We start from the raw sequence: 22,458 nt of genomic DNA, 5'->3' as shown, positions 1-22,458 counted from the left end.
TTTGAGTCTTACCTCAAATCTAAGGATTACTACTTGTGGAGAATAATCAAAGTAGGAGACTTTGTACCACAAGCTAGTTCAAGACTAGTGAAGCCAACTTTTCAAAACTAGGATGTTTTGAAACAATTTGATGCAATTTCACTACTTCATGAAATTCTTCCTAGTGAAGAAAGATTAAAGATAATCTCATGTAAAAGTGCAAAAGAATATTGGGACTCACTATGTTCTCAAGAAAATTTAAACTCTAAGAGTTTAAAGGGTAAAGGATTAGAGAAGGGCTTTGAAAGGGTTGGTGAGGTTCGAGCAAAAGGGTTGAATGAAAATGAAGACTTTTGCCTCATGAGCTCTTGGAATGACATGGATCAAGATGGTCAAAGTGAAGAAGAGGTTGAATCTCCGTTCAAAGAAGATGATGTCTCCAACATGGATTGCAATGAGGTACATGTATTATATCCTTCTAATTATGAAGAATTGTTAGATGATTACAAGACTATTAAATTTGTGTATGATCGTAGTCGTGCCAAAGTAAAACTTTTGGAGAAAGAATTAAACAAAGTTACACAACTTAACAAAGCTCTAAGTGATGAAAATAACACTTTGAAACGAAAACTTGATTCATCAAGAGGAAAACATGAAATGAATGTATGTCACGACTCTAGCAAACACAAATCTTGTAATCAAAGTCCATTATCTATTATTAGGAAAATTGAAAATATGGGAAAAATGGACCAAGCTAGCAATTCCATGGTAGGGATAAGTCAAGGATTGGGTAATCTTAAAATCAATCAAAATCAATGATCAAAATGCTAATGAGAATAACCTTCTCAAAAGACTTTGTATAAAAGAAAGGTTTTTCTTACAAATGCAAATTGTTTTTGAAAAATGATTTTAAAAGATTAAGTGTAGGAAGGTTACTTGCCTTAGGATTGTGTGTTTATGTGAAAACATGTATTGCATGCTAAATACTAGTTTGATGCGTTTTGTGTATACTATGTGTGATTGAACATATATACATATATATATATATATATATACGTATAGATATAGTATATTACGTGTCATTGATGATTAAACATCGGAAGGATGTAATCACTCAATGTTAGGAAAAGAAAACTTGTTCTCAAGTATTCTATAAAACCTAAGAATCGTCAAAACGCGCTTGAAGAAAGAAGAAGTGAAGAAACGAGTGATCAGAAGGATCCACGGCAGCACAACGGCTGACCGTGTACTCGACCGCAGACCCCTGCCCTGTTCGTGGAAAAATATCTACACGGCTAACACCACGGTCGACCGTGCTTCGACCGTGGGTGGTCTGATTTAGTTTTAATTTAAATTAAACCCTCACTCTTATTTCTTTTTAACCTACTTCAAAACACACACACCTACACACGGCTGAGGAGATCGACCGCACGAAGAAAAGCGCGCATTCCTTCAAATTCAAATCCTACATTCGGTATGATTAATCCTTGCTTTCCTAACATTCAATTGTGTTTATATAATGAATTAGGGTTATGAAGAAACCCTAACTAGAATGAATCAAAACCTAAATTGATGCAAACAATTGAAATTGCTCTTGAAGAACAATTTGAAAACAATTGTAGTAATGATTATCTTGTATCTATGCATTGATTTAACATTGAACAATTCTAGGGTTCATTATACATCTAGATTAGATTTTCATAGAAGCATTGTTCATATGATATGAATAACATTGTTGCAATTTGTGTGTAATAATGTTGAATGTCAAAACATGTGTTGATGATGATTTCAAAAGTCTAGAACACATATGAACTTTGTGAAAACCCTAATCTAGTTGCAAACTCATTTGACACTAATGAAGAGTGAAAATGTGAAGAATAGTAACATCAAAACACCTAAGTATTGATGGTAATTAAAGTTTGCAAAACATGTTGCCTACAATTGAATTATGCACTTTAAATTAATTAAAAGTGTCAATGCGCAGGAAATGGCAAATCAAGGAGGAAGCTCATCTAACTTTTGCCCACACCAATCAACACTTAACAGAGAAAGAGTGAAAGATCGAGCAATAGCAGAAGGAAGGAGAATTGAAGCTAAAGATTTCCTTGAAATGGTGGCAGCTTTCTCAGATTTAAACTGGAATGTATTTCTTGATCTAGATGGACCAATTTATCCGTCACTTGTTCGAGACTTTTACTCTAGCTTCGTCTATACCAACGGTTCAGTTACCTTTAGGCTAAAAGCTTCAAGAACTACAGTAACACTGCAAAACTTTGGAAAACTTCTAGATGTTCCAGCAACCGGAGAAAGGTTCTTCGATACAAGACACATTATGACTTATATTCCTGATTTCATCAATAAAGATGATGCTATTCGAACACTGTGTGAAGACAATGCTCCAAGAGGAGAAATTCTCAATTGAGGAGTGTTGAGCAAACACCTACGAAAGAAGTTCCGAATATGGAACACAGTGATCGACTACAATGTGTACTGTAGAATGGGAAATCGCTCACACATTCATGCTGCTCAGGTGGCTCTTCTTTGGTGCCTAGAAATGCAAGTTCCAGTAAACATGGCATATTTTATGGCCATACGAATGAGCAATGTGCTAAACGACTCAACAAGAGCTCTTCCTTATGGAATGCATCTTACAAGGTTATTTGTAAAATTAAAGGCAACAGATGACATTCGCATAAATCCAACCTATCAAATATTTAATCGTCATACATTAACATTGATGGGGTGTGATGATGAAGATGACTCTAATGAGATTGACAAGGTTTATGAAGCCATGACTAACTCTCAAATCAACTTGGAAGATATATCCAATAGTGATGAAGAACAGTTTCCGGATGAAGCTAATGATCCTTTTTATGGCTTAGATCGTGATTCAAAAGCTGAACGAATTTACTTAAATCAAGCTAAGATAAAGAAGTATCAATCCAAGATCAGCCGGCTACTAAAGAAAGCGAAAAAGGCTTTCTCATGTAGAAGTAGTAGTGATGTAAGAATTGGGAGTTGAATGAAGTGAGAAAAGTTAAAGATGTTAGTTGAATAATCTGTTTGTAATAATTGATGTGTGATTATTTGAATATTTCTTGATTAGGATCTGTTTAATTCAAGTTTAGTAACTTATGCTTCTAACAGTTCTCACACGGCCAAGTACACGGTCGACCGTATCTCGACCGTGTATGTGTCTGACACTTGTTCTTTCTCTCTCTTTAAAAATAAATGCTCATTGATCCTCTCAAATCTAGTTGAATCTATTCTTAAAGTATCATTCATAAACTAGCATACTTGAATATGATCAAAATTCTCAAAAGATTCAATTACTCTAAAAAGGAATAAAAGATTAAATGAAGGTTCATCTTTTTCCCTTTAAATTGAGTAGATTATGATGCAAAACTCACTACACCATCTAACTCAAAATGAGTCAAGCAAACAACTCCCCAAACAATCCTTTTGTGATTGACTTGTCTTCTTCAATTTCTGACTCCTTTGACAATCTCTTTCCTAACTCTCAAGAAGAACGAGATGTGATCAATCGCAACCGACAAATGGTTAGTACTAGACTAATTGTCGAAGGTTGTATGGTCACTATTGAGCACTTCTCAAAAGAGCTTCTTAAAAATTTTGCTTATATCAAATGGGATTCATTCATAACCTTAAAAGGTCCCATTCACTCCACTCTTGTTCGTGAATTCTACGCTAACTATGAATTCACTCCCCCAAATTCCATCAAATTTCGATTGTTTGACAAAGGGTTTTCTATGTCTCTCAAGGATTTTGGAAGATTCATGCATGTTCCCGATGAAGGCGTGGAATGCTTTTCGTATAGTCCATATCTCCTTTGTCTTCTCGAATTTGTCACAAAATGTGACATCATCAACACCTTTCGTCAAAGACCCATTAATCACATTGAAATTCAAAGTGATGGTCTTAAGGCAAATCATCTCGCACCTAAGTTTGACCTATAGCTCAAAGTTATAAGTCAAAACATCTATTGCAAGGGAGAAACACTGTCCACAAACGTTCATGCCTGTGAAGCCTCACTTCTATGGTGTCTCTAACACCGAATTCAAGTTAAAATGGCACTATTCATGGCAAAAAGAATGAATGGATTGGTGTACAATGAATCTCTCTGTCTTCCCTATGGAGCACACTTAACGAAGTTCTTCACACAACTGTGCGTTCGTGATGTACATCCTGTTGGTCTAACCTCTCTACCAATCAACTATGATTCGGTTCGACCTTTTAACGAAGAAGCAGAAGGAGAAAACACACCTGCCTGGAGTGTTACGGTATCCGATGATAGCGTGGAAGATGATCAGTTCATTGCACTATTATCCTCCACTCAAATGTCCATCCTTCATTGTTAGAATCGTCGAACTCACAAGATCCTGCGACGCTTTCTGAATAATCTTGTCTGTGGAAAATGCTCATATCACCCGAGCACATCTCATCCCATGTAGAATAAACTTAGGATTGATCTACTGGGTCTTCCATACATATCTTCATATATGCATTACTATGTTTCGTGCTTAATTTGAATAAAATATGTGCTTGTTGTGTTTTATTATATATGTGTTTCCAACGTGCACAATTTAAGGGGGAGTTTTGTTCTAAGGGCGAGCTTAGTTCCAGGGGGAGCTAACCTTTTCGCTTCGACAAAAGGGGGAGAAAGATGGATACAAGTGATTGTTAACACTTGCGTATTTATAGCAAAATGTCCCTCATCACTTGTATGGTTTGTCATCATAAAAAAGGGGGAGAATGTTGGTTGAATGTGGGTTAATACACTAAATGATAAACTTAAGTATGATTAACCAAAGTATAATTAACCAAAGAATATGTTTTGATGATGACACACACACATACACATAAGTGATGACTGACATCTTAACATAAAACACGCAAGGTCACTAATCCATACTTTATCTTGCAAACGACCAAGTCAAACATAGGTTAAAGAATGAAATTAAAAGTTCAAGCAAACATACGGTCGAGGTACGGTCGACCGCTGATGTTATGCGAGGTGTATATGAAATAGCTTATATTTTAATAGGAAATACTATTAAATACGATACAATTTTACACAAGATATTTATTTATTTATAAAATGGATATACTTAAACCTTGCTACAACACTTATAGGCAGTGTACCTAATCGTACAGTAGTGTAGTTTTTAGTAAGTCCGGTTCGTTCCACAGGGAATCTTTTAAACAAGCTTAACGCTATATTAGTTTTATTTTATAAAAATACGAATATATATATAAGTAATATTATTATTTTAAAGGGGGGGTTTTTACCGTTTAATGACCGGTTTGTCGATTTTAAAACTTTAGTTGCAGTTAAAACAAAATGTAAAATATTAAATAAATAAAAGACTTAATTTAAAGCGTAAAGTAAATAACGATAATGAAATTGCGATAAATAAAAGTGTGATAAAATAAACTTGCGATAATTAAAAAGTACGATAATTAAAAGTGCAATTAAATACAATAACAATAAAAGTGCGATAATTAGAAGTGCAATTAAATATAAAATAAAGGAAATTAAATATGAAATAAAAGAATTATGCTTATTTAAACTTCCGTAATCATGATGTTTGACGTGTTGATTTTAGTTTTATGCCCATGGGTTAATTGTCCTTTGTCCTGGATTATTTAATATATCCGTCTGGTTTTTGTCCATAACAGTCCATCAGTCATAAATATAAAGTGCGAGTGTCCTCGTCAAATTATCCTTATACCCGAAGTTAAATATTCCAACTAATTGGGGACTTAAACTATAACAAGATTTTAATACTTTGTTTAATAATTACACCAGGTTATCGACTGCGTGTAACCCAGGGTTTTAATACTTTGTTATCAATTATGCCAAGTGTCCTTGTACATAATTTCACCCCTGTTTTAATAATTCTAGTGACTATTAATCCATTCCCGTGTCCGGTTAAATGAACGATTATTCGTACATATAAATACTCCGCCCATCGTGTCCGATCGAGTGTATATGGTTATTTATAGGTACGTCCAATTGTAAACCTTTATATTAAAATTAACAAACTATCATTTAGTTAAACAAATACAAAGCCCATTAATAGCCCATAGTCTAATTTCCACAAGTGTCGTTCTTTTGTCCAAACCCCAATTATGGTACAAAGCCCAATTATCCAATTTTAATATTTTTAGCCCAACATCATGATTACTTCGTCTTAAATAAGCATAATAATAACTTAGCTACGAGACATTAATGAAAATAATATAAACATAACTTACAATGATTAAAAATAGCGTAGCGTTACACGGACAGAATTTTGACTTACACCCTTACAACATTCGCTAACATACCCTTATTATTAGGATTTAAAATTAAAATTAAAATTAAAATATAAATATATATATATATATATATATATATATATATATATATATATATATATATATATATATATATATATATATATATATATATATATATATATATATATATATATATATTACGTATATATTGAGAGAGAGAGATAGATTAATGGATATATAAAACGATCAAACTGCGTTGCCTTTTATAGGGATTTTCGTCCAGGGTGTCTCCGCAACTCGCGGCATTTTTTGCCTTCAAACTCCGCGAGTCGCGGAGTTTGTTTTTACAGCTCACCAAGCCTTGGCTCCTAGCTTGTCGACGAATTATATAAATAAATATAATATATAAATAATTTTAGTAATTATTTAAATATTATATAATATTTATGTGCATAGTTGACTTGTAATTTTTAGTCCGTTGCGTCGAGCGTTGAGAGTTGACTCTGGTCCCGGTTCCGGATTTTTGAACGTCCTTGCGTACAATTTAATATCTTGTACTTTGCGTTTTGAATCTTGTACTCTTGTAATTTCGAGACGTTTCTTATCAATAATTGGAACCTCTTTGATTGTATTTTGTACTTTTGAGCTTTTTGATCGTTTGCGTCTTCAATTCGTCGAATCTGTCTTTTGTTTTCACCTTTTATTATTTAAACGAATATCACTTGTAAATAGGACAATTGCAACTAAAAGCTTGTCTTTCTTGAGGAATAATGCTATGAAATATATGTTCGTTTTTAGCATTATCAAATATTCCCACACTTGAGCGTTGCTTGTCCTCAAGCAATATAATCTTGAAATACTAGAATCACTTCTTTATTCTTCACACTTTGTACATCAGTGATTTCTTTACGGCGGTATAAACAATGGTAGTAACGATGTGGTTTACAGTCCCACATGACTATAAAATTTAGATCCTTTAAGGAAATTGGATCTTTATGAAAACATTTGATCTTTTTGAAAATTCAATCTAGCTTTTACCCTAGATAAGTTTTCCGGAATAACCCTTCACCGGTGTTTGCAAATTCTTTTTGTGGGTTTGGTGGGTTTCAGATTTGAAATTTTAGCTCAAAACTTGTGGTTTTGTGTCACCCACTTGCTAACCTTGTATTGGGAAAGCAACACATCCAGTTTACTTGTTCCGTATATTACCTTTCGGTAAACTACCGTCCGGTTGTAAAGGAAAGCGTTGAACAAGCACTGTTTAAGGCAATGTCCCCTGACATGCTTTTAATTATGGTCTATAACGTGTCGGACGCAATTACTATCCTTTGTAGGAGCAATAGTAAAGCTCACCCTTATAATTTTTTGGTGTGGCACAAGGTCCTGTCTTTGACCATGCTATGCAACCACCGTTCTTACGGTTGACACCTGATTTGGTTCAGGTGACCTAATGAATTCCAGGTGAATTCCTAGGATTTTACGTTCAAAGGTAATGAACGCATTGAAAATAGGGTTTTCAGAAAACAAATCGGTTTTAATTTGATCAAAATATTTTCTCGTTCAAGCTCGAGTTTAGATATCATCGAATTCCATGAGTTTATAATTCTCAATCTTTAAGGTCAATCTCTAGGATTGAGTAATATCAGTCTTAAAAGCTGATTTTTGATCTTTAAGGAGATTATCCTTTCTGGGAATCTGATTCATTAGTCTTATCCAGCTAATTTGCACGGTGCCCCCCATTGTACGAGATAAATCCTTCTCATGGTTAGGATAAATCTGACCACTTGACGACCCTGTTTTATGCTGAGGTCCGTGGATTTCCTGCTGATTTTAGAGATGACTTTTCTAGATTTTTCGTCAACCTACAGCTGGTCTGGACGACAACTTCCTGACCTAAATCAAGAAGCGCGTTTCTTTTTCAGAAGACTTTACTTCCTTTTAATGATGGAATTGATTCATCGTGTAGATCCATCTTTCTTACAGTAAATTGGGTAAAACAGTTAATTATCGTCCAAAACAAAAGTATTTTCAATTATTTGTACAAAAATATGTGATATATATTTTGAATAACTTGGTGAAAATTTCCCACACTTGGCTTTTATTTTCCTTTTTGTTCTTCTCTATTCCATTTTAAATGAATTCTAACATTTTGGTTTGTTTCTCAATTTATGTCCTTTCCAAGGTAACAATAATTTCGGTGTTAACACCTAGTTTTATCGTTCATAAATATGTATAAACATGATTTTGAGTTCATTTAATTGAAAATTTTGAAAAATTTTACTAGAATTGGGTAGTCAGTATATAAGACTAGGGCTGTTCTTTATTATCAGAGAGCACTAGATTCTAATACAACTACTGCTTTACTAGTATTTCTAATGGTAACCAAGTGTATAAAGTAAAAAATTTTAAAATTCCGAAAGAATTTAACCTCTTCCCACACTTAAGATCTTGCAATGCCCTCATTTGCAAGAAATCAGTAACAATTTAAATTATTGAGGGTGATTAGCGTAGAAAAATGATTAAATTTTACCAAAGTTTCCAAACATATTGGCGTTTGTTTGCTGAATGATAAATGGTGCATATCATTTGTTCATTCCGTCTTGTTGTTACATCACATTTATTTTTCATCTTGTCGTCAAAATTAGTTGCTTTTGCTGAACTTAATGCCAGTCTTTGAAAATGCGTTGTTTTACCCTGTTGTATACATAAGATAAACTGCAAACATATATACATATTTTTGAAGTTTGGTATATTACCTCACATTCAAAAATTATTAAAATCTAATAATAAAAGTTAGAAAATTATAAAAACTATTACAATATTAACATAAGTATTAAATGTATCAACATTACAAATAATAAAATAAATAAAACTAAGTAGACTAGGGATGATACTGATACCAGTAGGGGTTCCATGCATAACCGTATGTGTTATAGAATGCTTCGGCTGGATTATACGTAGGATACGGTGGTTGCATCTCTATAGACCAGGGAGGAAATACGGGCGATGGAGTAGGAATATAGTTTCTAGGCAATGAGCTATGATTTGGTTTTGATGAACTTGCCAATCTTCAAATGCTCGATGTCTAGCATTTTCATACTCTTGTGAAGCTATAAACCTTTGCATTTCTGTCATTTCATTTCCCCCTCCCACATTACCTTGCTGTTGATTTCTCTCAACCTGTGAATGTCTACCATTATATCGTACTGCGGCGTTATTTCGCCTCTTCAAAAATTTAGCACCATGATATACATTTAAACCAATTGTATCGTGGGGTTCTGGTTCTTCGATTAATAATCCCCCCCGACTTATATCCACATTGAGATACTCAGCAATCAAAGTAATAAATATACCACCTCCTATTATACTGTGCGGTCTCATCCCTCTAACCATAGCTGATAAATAATAACCCACACAATAAGGTATACTTACAGCGCTTTGTGGGTCTCGAATACACATGTGGTAAAACAAATCCTGTTCATTTACCTTTTCCTTATTCTTACCTCGTTGTGTAATCGAGTTGGCTAAAAACCTATGGATTACTCTTAATTCAGCTCTATCTATATCCAAATAAGAGTAATTTCTCCCTTTAAATCGGTGATGGCTAGTCATTTGACTCCATACACCATGCGTATCAAAATTTTCATCAATTTTCCTACCGTTCAATATCAACCCTCGACAATCGGCAGATGCTAACTCCTCAGGCGTATATATACGTAAGGCCTGAGCCATGTCTAGTAAAGACATGTGGTGCATCGAACCTCCTAACAAAAATCTAATAAAAGATCGATCGGTTAAACTAGCTACCCGATCATTTATTTCTATACTACACAATAATTCTTCACACCATACTTTATATACAGGTCTAGGCATGTTGAATAAACGTACCTAGTCGTTAAAAGTAGAATTACCATACCTCTGTGTAAGTAATTCTCTAATTAGCTCGGGCAATTCTACAGCTTCTAATGGTTCCCATCTTATTACCCTAGGTACTTCAACAGTTTTAGAATGAAGAGTATGCAAGCCCCTTTGGTATTTTGGATAATTTATCCAACGTCTGTCAAATCTCAAGTTCGGGTGCAAATCTTCCAAGTGCATATATGAAAATGTCATAACTGGATGAGGTATATCTTGTTTATAATAGCTATCAACATCCTGTTGTTCCGCATTCTCAGGAGGAGCATTGCGAGCTTGGGATGAAGATTCACCCCTTTCAGTCTGTAAAACACATCAAACACAATTTTTGTGCATCCAAATATGCATTAGTGTCAGCAAAATCATCAATCAAAATAATTACAATGACATGTCCAATTTATATCAAACTTATGCTCATTTTCATATTTTTATCAATTCTACACTTTTTCAAATAAGCATATACGAAAATGTTCGCCAAGTTCATAAGCATTCAACTCAAATAACATGTCAAAATAATCATTACTAGCAATTGAACAAGTTTCAAATGGCATTATCTCTCAAAAATCAAGTTCATGAATTTTAGACTTGAAAAAGTCCACTTTAATTCTCAAAAATCATGTTTAGGCTCAAAGTTTGGATCATTTAACTACCTAAACATGTTACACTACTTAATTTAGCAATAATTCATGACAAAAATCGGCCATAACCTGTTTATATCAAAAAGCCCCAAATTTGCTCAAGAACACAAACCCTAGATTACTCAAAATTTGAAGTTTAAGGCTTCTAATCATGTTAAATAGCATCAACCTAGGTTATACAAGCATAATACATAAGCAATTTAAGCATAATTACACTAAAAAGCATTAAAATCGAATTGGGTATAAAATTGCTCAAGAACACTAATTTTCGGATTAAATGGTGTTTAGGTGTAGAAATTTACCGTTTTTCTTGAGTAATTCTTTGATAGCATCCTTCTCAACATGATTTTAGTAAAAAATGTGATGATTAATGGTGAAAAAATTCGGATTTTAGAGGTGATTTTCGGGTATTTTCGCAGTTTTTGTGGGTGGTAGTGTGCAACTGATCTGTTTCCAGCGTTTTTATTTTTTTCTGAATTTTGGTCTCTCCGCGACTTGCGGTGTTTGACCCTTACAAACTCCGCGAGTCGCGGCCTTTCTATTTTTTTTTAATGTAAACCTTAACTTATAAAACAAATATAAAATAAATTTAAAATTTTGTTTTCCTTTGTTTTAGGACGAGGTCGTTTCGGATCGATGTCCTAGTCCGTCCTTCGACAAAATTTTAAAATTTGTCTTTTTCAAGCGATTGTTTTAAAAGCTTAGATTTTTGGGTTTTTTTAATGTTTTTGGCATACTTTAATTCAATAAGATTAAAAATAATGATAATAAAAGTTCTTGTCCCTCCCTCGGGTAAAGCAATTTCGGTTCAACGACCTAGTCTTCAACTTACGAGGAATTTTTAAAAATCATATTTTTAACTTAATGAGAAAAAGTAAATTTTGGTTTTTAAATTCACACAACTTAAATATAAAATTCAAAATTCATATTTAAAATTAAAAATTCACACCAAACTTATATTATATTTTTGTTTTTATACATACAAACTTAAAAATATCAATTGTTCAAATATTTACAATTTTAAATATATTAATTTAAAATTTTTATAATATTAATTTAATATTTATATATTAATTTTAAAAACATGGTAAAAATAAAATTAAAAATCTTTTTGGTCTTTTATCCCACTTTAATCAATCAAATATTATCAAAAATATACGCCCCTCTTTTCGGTAAAGTAATTTCGGTTCAATGACCTAATTTAACTCATGACGAATTTTTGAAATATTTTGGTTTGATTGATTAAAGATATTTATAGCTTAAGAATAAACGTTAAATTTCGCAGTGATGTAATAAATTTTTGAATGATATCAATAATTTCGGTCGCCGAACCTAATTTCATCGAATATCAATTTAATACTTTATAGCGAACAAATTAGCGTTTATTATTAAAAGGTTAAAAATAAAAATAAAAAAATAAAAACTGTACAGACTTACCTGTGAGATAGTATTCTTAGTGATATGATCTATCCTATTCATAAGATAGTCGGTTTAATTGATTTTCCATGGCTACATAGGCGTAACCTCGAGCATTCAGTGTTTTTTCTTCTAAACATATGAACGGTCCATCTCTGCATAAAGTAACAAATTCGGTGTTTGAATAGGTTTGATTATTTGAACATTTACCTCCATGTGACCATTTTCCGCATTTGTGACATCTTTCAAGGTGTCGTGCTCTTCTTTTTGCTGCGGATTTTGATTTTCCTTTACCAAATTGTAACTTATTATCTTCGCATCTGGATTCTTTTCTTACTCCGTCCAATCTTTCTCTGATTACTGATACTAGTTCACTCGGAAGTGTGTCATTATTACGTTTAGTGATCAAAGCGTGTAGCATTAGACCATGGTTTAGTTCACAGGAAGTCTTCATTTCGTAAAAACCTAAAAAAATAAAAATTCAGAATGGGGGGAGAAGACTAGTTCTTTAGGGTCTGCTAGGGAAAGACCATTTGGGTTCCATTTTCGAGAACTACACGAAAATAGAAAATCTAATTCTAACAGAAATATATAAACCTCCCTATACTTAGTTAGCTGTGGTGTCGAAATTGTGATTAACTTCATTGTCAACTTCCATCGGACCATGTATGTAATGTTTAACTATGTGACCATTAACTTTAAATTCAATCTCATTTGAATTTATTAATTCTATCGTTCCGTATGGGAAAACTCTTTTGACTATGAATGGTCCAGACCATCTTGATTTCAATTTTCCAGGAAATAGCTTGAATCGTGAATTGAAAAGAAGAACTCTGTCTCCTTCTTTAAATTCTTTTGAACTTCTGATTCTTTTATCATGCCATTTCTTCGTTCTTTCCTTATAGATTAACGAATTTTCGTATGCTTCATGTCTTAATTCTTCTAATTCGTTTAGTTGACTTAATCTTAGACGTCCGGCTTCATGTAAATCAAGATTACATGTTTTCAAAGCCCAAAATGCTTTGTGTTCAATTTCTACTGGAAGATGACATGCTTTTCCATAAACGAGTCTGAAAGGTGTGGTTCCAATTGGAGTTTTGTAGGCTGTTCTAAAAGCCCAGAGTGCATCCTCCAATTTTATGAACCATTCCTTCGGATTTGATCCTACGGTTTTCTCTAAAATACGTTTTAAAGCTCGGTTGGTATTTTCAACTTGTCCACTTGTTTGTGGATGATATGCGGTGGAGATTTTATGAGTTACTCCATATCTTTTGAGATCTTTCTCAAGTTGATTATTACAAAAATGAGTTCCCCGATCACTTATTAAAGCTTTCGGTGTTCCAAACCTTGCAAAAAGACGTTTTAAAAAGTTGACTACAACTCATGCATCGTTAGTTGGGAGAGCTTGTGCTTCCGCCCATTTAGATACATAATCAATGGCTACGAGAATGTAGAGATTATTATGAGATTTTGGAAATGGACCCATAAAGTCAATACCCCAAATGTCAAATACTTCACATACTTGAATGACATTTTGTGGCATTTCATCACGTTGACTTATTTTTCCAGCCCTTTGACAAGCATCACAGGATTTGCGAAGAAGGTGTGCGTCTTTGTAAATTGTAGGCCAATAGAATCCAGCATCATAAACTTTTCTTGCTGTTAGTTGAGGCCCATAATGCCCTCCTGTTGGTCCTGTGTGACAATGGTTTAAGATTTGATTGGCTTCATCTTCGAATACACATCGGCGTATTATTCCATCTGGACAACTTTTAAACAAATGTGGATCTTCCCAGAAATAGTGTTTTATATCACTAAAGAATTTCTTTCGTTTTTGGTACGACAATCCTTTTTCAAGGAATCCACATACTAAGTAGTTTGCATAGTCTGCAAACCATGGAATTTCATTATAATCTATCTTCAATAGATATTCATCAGGAAAGTTGTCTTGTATGGCCGATTCATTTAGAACTTCTAATTCGGGATTTTTAAGACGAGAAAGATGATCAGCGGCGAGATTTTCTGCTCCTCTTTTATCTCGGATTTAAATATCGAACTCTTGTAAGAGTAAGATCCATCGGATTAATCGTGGTTTAGCATCTTGTTTCGAAAATAGGTATCTAAGAGCAGAATGGTCGGTATAGACCACCGTTTTTGCTAGAACGAGATATGAACGAAATTTGTCAAAAGCAAAGACAATAGCAAGGAGTTCTTTTTCAGTAGTTGTGTAATTCGTTTGTGCTCCTTGTAACGTCTTACTAGCATAATATATAGGTTGAAATCGTTTTTCAATCCTTTGTCCTAAAACGGCTCCCATTGCAAAATCACTTGCATCGCACATTAGTTCAAACGGTAGATTCCAATTCGGTGTTATCATGATCGGCGCATTAGTAAGTTTCTCTTTAAGAATATTAAAAGATTTGATGCATTCATCTGAAAAGATGAATGGAGCATCTTTTTCTAGGAGTTTATTCATAGGAGTGGCAATTTTAGAAAAATCTTTTATGAAACGTCGGTAAAAACCGGCATGCCCTAGAAAACTCCTAACTCCTCTAACATTGGTGGGATGTGAAAGTTTAGCAATTACATCTACTTTAGCTCTATCCACTTCAATTCCTTCTTTTGAAATTTTATGTCCAAGAACGATGCCTTCTTTAACCATGAAATGGCATTTCTCCCAATTAAGTACTAGATTTGATTGTTCGCATCTAATAAGCATTCGTTCAAGATTAACTAGACATGATTCAATTGTATCACCGAAGACTGAAAAGTCATCCATGAAAACTTCCATGCATTCTTCTATCATGTCGTGAAAAATCGCCATCATGCACCTTTGAAAGGTTGCAGGGGCGTTGCAAAGTCCAAATGGCATGCGTTTGTAAGCAAAAGTACCATAAGGGCATGTGAATGTGGTTTTCTCTTGGTCTTCGGGTGCTATTGGAATTTGAAAGTATCCGGAAAAACCATCTAGAAAACAATAGTAACTATTTCCGGCTAATCTTTCCAACATTTGATCAATGAAAGGTAAGGGAAAGTGATCTTTTCTGGTGGCGTCATTTAATTTCCTATAATCAATACATACACGCCATCCTGTTACAGTCCTAGTAGGAATAAGCTCATTTTTCTCATTTGTAATGACAGTCATGCCACCCTTCTTAGGCACGCATTGAACTGGGCTTACCCATGGACTATCAGAAATTGGATAAATTAAACCTGCATCTAGCAGTTTAATAATTTCTTTCTTAACAACATCTTGCATATTAGGATTTAGTCTTCGTTGGCGTTGCACATACGTTTTATGACCTTCTTCCATAAGGATTTTATGTGTGCAATACGAAGGACTTATTCCTTTAATATCATGAATCTTCCATGCAATAGCTGGTTTATGAGCTTTCAACACAGAAATGAGTTGTGATTTCTCATTTTCAGTAAGAGAAGACGATATTATTACAGGCAATTCAGATTCACCATGTAAATAAACGTATTCCAAATGGTTTGGAAGTGGCTTTAACTCTAATTTCGGAGGTTCTTCTATCGATGATTTATATCGATATCTGTCTTCTTCTTTTAGCATTTGAATTTCTTCTGTTGTTGGTTCATATCCATTAGCTATTAGTGTAGCTAACATTTCTACTTCATCAATTGGTTCAGTTCCTTCTCCTAAAGAACATTCTCCCGTTCCTTGTAATTCTGGAAATTCTTCTAACAATTCTGCATGTGAATATATAGTTTGAATATAATAGCATGTATCATATGCAGATTGCGGTTGTTGCATTGCTCTATCAACTGAAAAGGTAACACTCTCGTCCTCTATACTTAGGGTCAATTTTTTACCAAACACGTCTATCATTGCTTTAGCCGTGTTTAAGAATGGTCTTCCTAATATGAGAGGAACTTGAGAATCTTCTTCCATGTCCAGAACAACAAAATCTACTGGAAATACTAAAGTACCAACTTTAACTAGCATGTTCTCCATTATCCCTCTAGGATATTTTATTGATCTATCGGCTAGTTGTATGCTTATTCTTGTTGGTTTCAATTCTCCAAGGTCTAGTTTAGCGTATAGTGAATACGGCATTAAATTTATACTAGCACCTAAGTCTGCCAATGCTTCTATTGAACTAAGACTACCCAGAAAACATGGAATTGTGAAACTTCCTGGATCAGATAATTTTTCTGGTATCTTATTCAACAGTACTGCAGAACAATTAGCATTCATAGTAACAGCCGAGAGTTCTTCCATTTTCTTTCTATTTGATATTAGATCTTTCATAAATTTAGCATATCTAGGCATTCCTGAAATTACATCAATGAAAGGAAGATTTACATTTATTTGTTTAAACATATCCAAGAATTTGGATTGCTCGGCTTCAAGTTTCTCTTTTTTCATTTTACTCGGGTAAGGAAGTGGTGGTTGGTATGGTTTAACATAAGGTTTAGCCTTAACTGTGTTATCTTCAATAACCTTTTCAACTACCGGTTCTTTTTCCTTATCTTGATCAGGTTGTGGTTCTTGTGGAGTAGGAATAGCTTCATCAGAAGTTACAGGTATTTCAGGTGGTTTAAGTGTTGTACCACTTCTTGTGGTAATAGCTTTAGCTGTTTCATTTCGGGGGTTAGCATTTGTATCACTAGGTAAACTTCCCGGTTTTCTTTCACCTATTAACCTTGCTAGGTTACTTACTTCTTGTTCCAGATTTTGTATAGAAGCTTGTTGATTTCTAAATGCTTGAGCATTTTGTTCATTAGTTTGTTTCTGAGATGTGAAAAACTGCGTTTGAGTTTCAACTAGCTTCGTCATCATATCTTCTAAATTTGGCTTTTTATCATCGGTTTGTGGTGGTTTGTTTTGAAAATTAGGTCTTTGCTGGTTGTAAGTATTATTGGATACTTGTTGATTGCTAGGACCTTGTTGATTGTTGTATGGAATATTTCGGTTATAGTTCTGGTTTTGATTGTAAATTGGTCTTGGCGGTTGATAATTATTCTTATAATTATTTCCAGGCCTTTGGTTTAGATATGAAACATTCTCTCTTTGTTCCAGGTTAGTTCAATACTGAGACAATCTTTTGTCAAATGTGGTCCTCCACACTGCTCACAACTAATTCGTATTGAGTGGATATCTTTAGTCATCTTTTCCATTCGTCTCTCGACAGCATCTATCTTTGCAGAAATGGAGTCTAAGTCATGGCTAGAATCGGCTCTAGCTGCTTTGGATGATCTAACGATATCTTTTTCTTGGTGCCATTCATGTGAGTGGGAAGCCGTGTTATCAATAATTTTGTAAGCATCAGTTTCAGTTTTCTTCATAATAGAACCACCAGCTGCTATATCTATGTCTTTTCTTGTAGTGATGTCGCATCCTTGGTAGAATATTTGTACTATTTGACAGGTGTCTAAACCATGTTGCGTACATCCTCTCAATAACTTTCCAAATCTGGTCCAAGCCTCATATAGAGTTTCATTTGGTTTCTGTGTGAACGTAACAATTTCTCCTTGAAGTCTTACGGCTTTAGATGCCAGAAAGAATTGTTTAAGAAATTTTTCAACTAAAACATCCCATGTATCGATCGCCCCTTCAGGTAACGATTCCAACCAATCTTTGGCTTCTCCCTTTAAAGTTCAGGGAAATAACATGAGATATATCTGTTCATCTTCAACTTCTCGGATTTTAAATAGTGTGCAGATCCTATTAAAGGTACGAAGATGTTCATTTGGATCTTCCTTCGGCGCACCACTAAATTGGCATTGATTAGTCACCATGTGTAGAATTTGTCCTTTGATTTCATAATCTGGCGCATTAATGTCAGGATGAGTAATTGCGTGACCTTGGCCAGTGCGTTTAGCTCTCATTCGGTCTTCCATACTTAAAGGTTCCTGATTCTCCATAATTGAATTTGTTGAATCGGAATCACTAGAAGATTCTGATTTAATGGTTCATTCCTCAACAATCTCTGTTTGAATAATTGGTAGTTCCGGAGGAAAAATTAATGGTTCAGGATCTATGAATTGTCCCTGAATATTCTCCGGATTCTAAATTGTGAGGTCGGGTTCAAAAAATGGATTATCGGAAATTTGAACTGGAGTACTTGGTCGACTGGATGACGATTCTAAAGAAAAATCAACGGCGGAAATATTAGCTAGATGTCTTGATCTAGTTACAGGTGGTGAACGTACAAAAGGTGGTGAACGTCTTGCTCGGTGCATTCACTGAATATCCTATTAGTTTTTTAAAAGGAAAGAAAAATTATATAAGTTATCTAATTAATAGACTTTTCTGATTTTGCCCACGTTTCGAATAGCCAAAAGATGCAGCAGAGGGGCAGGATTCGTTTGGTCTCAATATAATTGATGATTGTTTGGCTCCAATAACCCGGTCCACGTACAAATCCAACTATTACTACGAACCAGAAAATTATGATGTCTATCAATTTAACCACTTAAAATAAATTTTCGTAATTTTAAGAAATTTAGATAAGAAGTAGAATAAAAATCTATGTCCTAAAACTAGAATAGCGAGAAATAAGAAAGAAAAAGAGCGTGTCGAAAAAGGAAAGGGTTGAAAAATAAAAGGCGTCGAAAAATAAGAAATAAGAAAAAAAAAGACTTATAAAACTTAAAAACACTCGACTAACCCAACCTTATTACTATCACTAACTTAAAATTATAATCGCAAATTGAGATTACTAATTGGAGTGATAATTGATACATAGGTAAAAGGCGTCGAAAAATAAAAATAAGAAAGTAGCGTGTTGAAACTTAAAAAGGCACTAAAAACTAAAAATTAAAAGTTGCTTCTAAAAATATTAAATCTTACAAGTAAAACTATATCCCAAATGGCAATATCTTAAAAAGGTATTAAAACTTAAAAAGGCGTCGCAAAATTCTAAAGCACTTTAATCTTAGTCTAAAGAAAAAGCACTTAAGGGATTATACGGCAAAGCCTAAAAATCAAAAAATAACTATGGCAAAAACTATGTTTAAAAACTAAATACGAGCGAAAAACACAAATATTACGCTAAAACAATTAAAAAGGTACAAAATATAAAAATATACTAAAAGTTGTAAAAAGTACAATTTTTATAAAAATATTATTTTTATATTATTTATTTTATAAAACTATTAATTTTATAAACTAATTAAACTAATTAAAATTAAAAATACAAAATAATAAATAAACTAAACTAAATTAATTAAAATAATTAAACCTAATTAGGGTTAAATTTAAATAATAAAAATAAAAACCCGTAATTAATGCGATATTAGGGTTCTGTGTACCCGTGTCAGAGTGTCTCCGCGACTTGCGGTTCTCGAAGCTGGAAAACTCCGCGAGTCGCGGGATTTCAAATTTCAGATCAGGTTGTTTCGTTTGACAGGTTCAACGTAATTATATATATATATATATATATATATATATATATATATATATATATATATATATATATATATATATATATATATATATATATATATATATTATATTAGCGTTGCGCTTCCGGCTTTTAAGCTAGATTTTAAGTTCCCCGGCAGCGGCGTCAAAAATACTTGATGTTATGCGAGGTGTATATGAAATAGCTTATATTTTATTAGGAAATACTATTAAATACGATAAAATTTTACACAAGATATTTATTTATTTATAGAATGGATATACTTAAACCTTGCTACAACACTTATAGGCAGTGTACCTAATCGTACAGTAGTGTAGTTTTTAGTAAGTCCGGTTCGTTCCACAGGGAATCTTTTAAACAAGCTTAACGCTATATTAGTTTTATTTTATAAAAATACGAATATATATATAAGTAATATTATTATTTTAAAGGGGGGGTTTTACCGTTTAATGACCGGGTTGTCAATTTTAAAACTTTAGTTGCAGTTAAAACAAATTGTAAAATATTAAATAAATAAAAGACTTAATTTAAAGCGTAAAGTAAATAACGATAATGAAATTGCGATAAATAAAAGTGCGATAAAATAAACTTGCGATAATTAAAAAGTACGATAATTAAAAGTGCAATTAAATACAATAACAATAAAAGTGCGATAATTAGAAGTGCAATTAAATATAAAATAAAGGAAATTAAATATGAAATAATAGAATTATGCTTATTTAAACTTCCGTAATCATGATGTTTGACGTGTTGATTTTAGTTTTATGCCCATGGGTTAATTGTCCTTTGTCCTGGATTATTTAATATGTCCATCTGGTTTTTGTCCATAACAGTCCATCAGTCATAAATATAAAGTGCGAGTGTCCTCGTCAAATTATCCTTATACCCGAAGTTAAATATTCCAACTAATTGGGGACTTAAACTGTAACAAGATTTTAATACTTTGTTTAATAATTACACCAGGTTATCGACTGCGTGTAACCCAAGGTTTTAATACTTTGTTATCAATTATGCCAAGTGTCCTTGTACATAATTTCACCCCTGTTTTAATAATTCTAGTGACTATTAATCCATTCCCGTGTCCGGTTAAATGAACGATTATTCGTACATATAAATACCCCGCCCATCGTGTCCGATCGAGTGTATATGGTTATTTATAGGTACGTCCAATTGTAAACCTTTATATTAAAATTAACAAACTATCATTTAGTTAAACAAATATAAAGCCCATTAATAGCACATAGTCTAATTTCCACAAGTGTCGTTCTTTTGTCCAAACCTCAATTATGGTACAAAGCCCAATTACCCAATTTTAATATTTTTAGCACAGCATCATGATTACTTCATCTTAAATAAGCATAATAATAACTTACCTACGAGACATTAATGAAAATAATATAAACATAACTTACAATGATTAAAAATAGCGTAGCGTTACACGGACAGAATTTCGACTTACACCCTTACAACATTCGCTAACATACCCTTATTATTAGGATTTAAAATTAAAATTAAAATATAAATATATATATATATATATATATATATATATATATATATATATATATATATATATATATATATATATATATATTACGTATATATTGAGAGAGAGATAGATTAATGGATATATAAAACGATCAAACTGCGTTGCCTTTTATAGGGATTTTCGTCCAGGGTGTCTCCGCAACTCACGACATTTTTTGCCTTCAAACTCTGCGAGTCGCGGAGTTTGTTTTTACAGCTCACCAAGCCTTGGCTCCTAGCTTGTCGACGAATTATATAAATAAATATAATATATAAATAATTTTAGTAATTATTTAAATATTATATAATATTTATGTGCATAGTTAACTTGTAATTTTTAGTCCGTTGCGTCGAGCGTTGAGAGTTGACTCTAGTCCCGGTTCCAAATTTTTGAACGTCCTTGCGTACAATTTAATATCTTGTACTTTGCGTTTTGAATCTTGTACTCTTGTAATTTCGAGACGTTTCTTATCAATAATCAACAACTTGTGATCTTAATTCTTATCTAGATATTTTTATTATGATCATCAAGTATCAACACACGCAAGCCAATATCACTAGAACAATGATTGCTATTAAAAAGGACTTAGTGATTAATTAAGGCTAAATGAAGAACAATGATCTCAAGGTTAAACTAGAAATGACTTGTAATCCTAAAACACACTTAGATACATTTAGGATGGTCACCAAGTCCCAACTAGAGATTGTTCTTCCCTTGTGCATGTGTTGGATATTAATGTGTGCTTACACATTAATCATGAAATGTGTTATATTGCACATTATACTTATTAAGTGCTTGAATTATAAGTTGTACAAGTATCTATATGATTGATCTTAGAATAACTATCTCTTGCTATGTGAGTATTACTTGTTACTTGCTAATATGCTTAATACTCATAAACTTGTCAACTTAATATGTTTGCCATGTGCTCATTAGTTAGAATTTAAGTAACTAACTTACTCCAATAGATTAAGTGTAAAATAGTTCACAATAGTTAATTGTCTATTTGGTCTAGTCTAAGTAACTAAGTATGATTGCTTGTTCAATAATAACTTAACCTTAATGTCTCTACATACTTCATGATTATCCTATAGAGACATTATTCAATTAATCCCTAACTAAACTCAAATAAAACATGACTTGAGATTAATTGGAACTAGGAAGTTAATGATATAGTGACTAGCATTTAGAATTGAACCAAGAGCATTAAAGTGACTAACTAAGTCTTGACCAATCTGAAATTTCCCTAAATATCAATCAAGACACTTCTCCAAGAATGTTGGGTTTG

At 33.0% G+C, this 22,458-nt stretch overlaps 1 protein-coding gene across 1 annotated transcript in view; it reads left to right on the top strand.

Annotated features, from left to right (window-relative positions):
* The first annotated feature begins 4,067 nt into the window (after positions 1-4,067).
* Positions 4,068-22,458, top strand: part of LOC139900346 (uncharacterized) — a 54,233-nt gene continuing 35,842 nt past the window's right edge. The window contains exon 1 of the mRNA XM_071883122.1: positions 4,068-4,339. Within this exon, the coding sequence (XP_071739223.1) occupies positions 4,068-4,339 (272 nt within the window). The remainder of the gene's footprint in view (positions 4,340-22,458) is intronic.

The sequence above is a fragment of the Rutidosis leptorrhynchoides genome, chromosome 3 (assembly GCF_046630445.1).
Source record: "Rutidosis leptorrhynchoides isolate AG116_Rl617_1_P2 chromosome 3, CSIRO_AGI_Rlap_v1, whole genome shotgun sequence".
NCBI lineage: Eukaryota > Viridiplantae > Streptophyta > Magnoliopsida > Asterales > Asteraceae > Rutidosis > Rutidosis leptorrhynchoides.
This window is presented reverse-complemented; position numbering and strand designations above follow the sequence as displayed.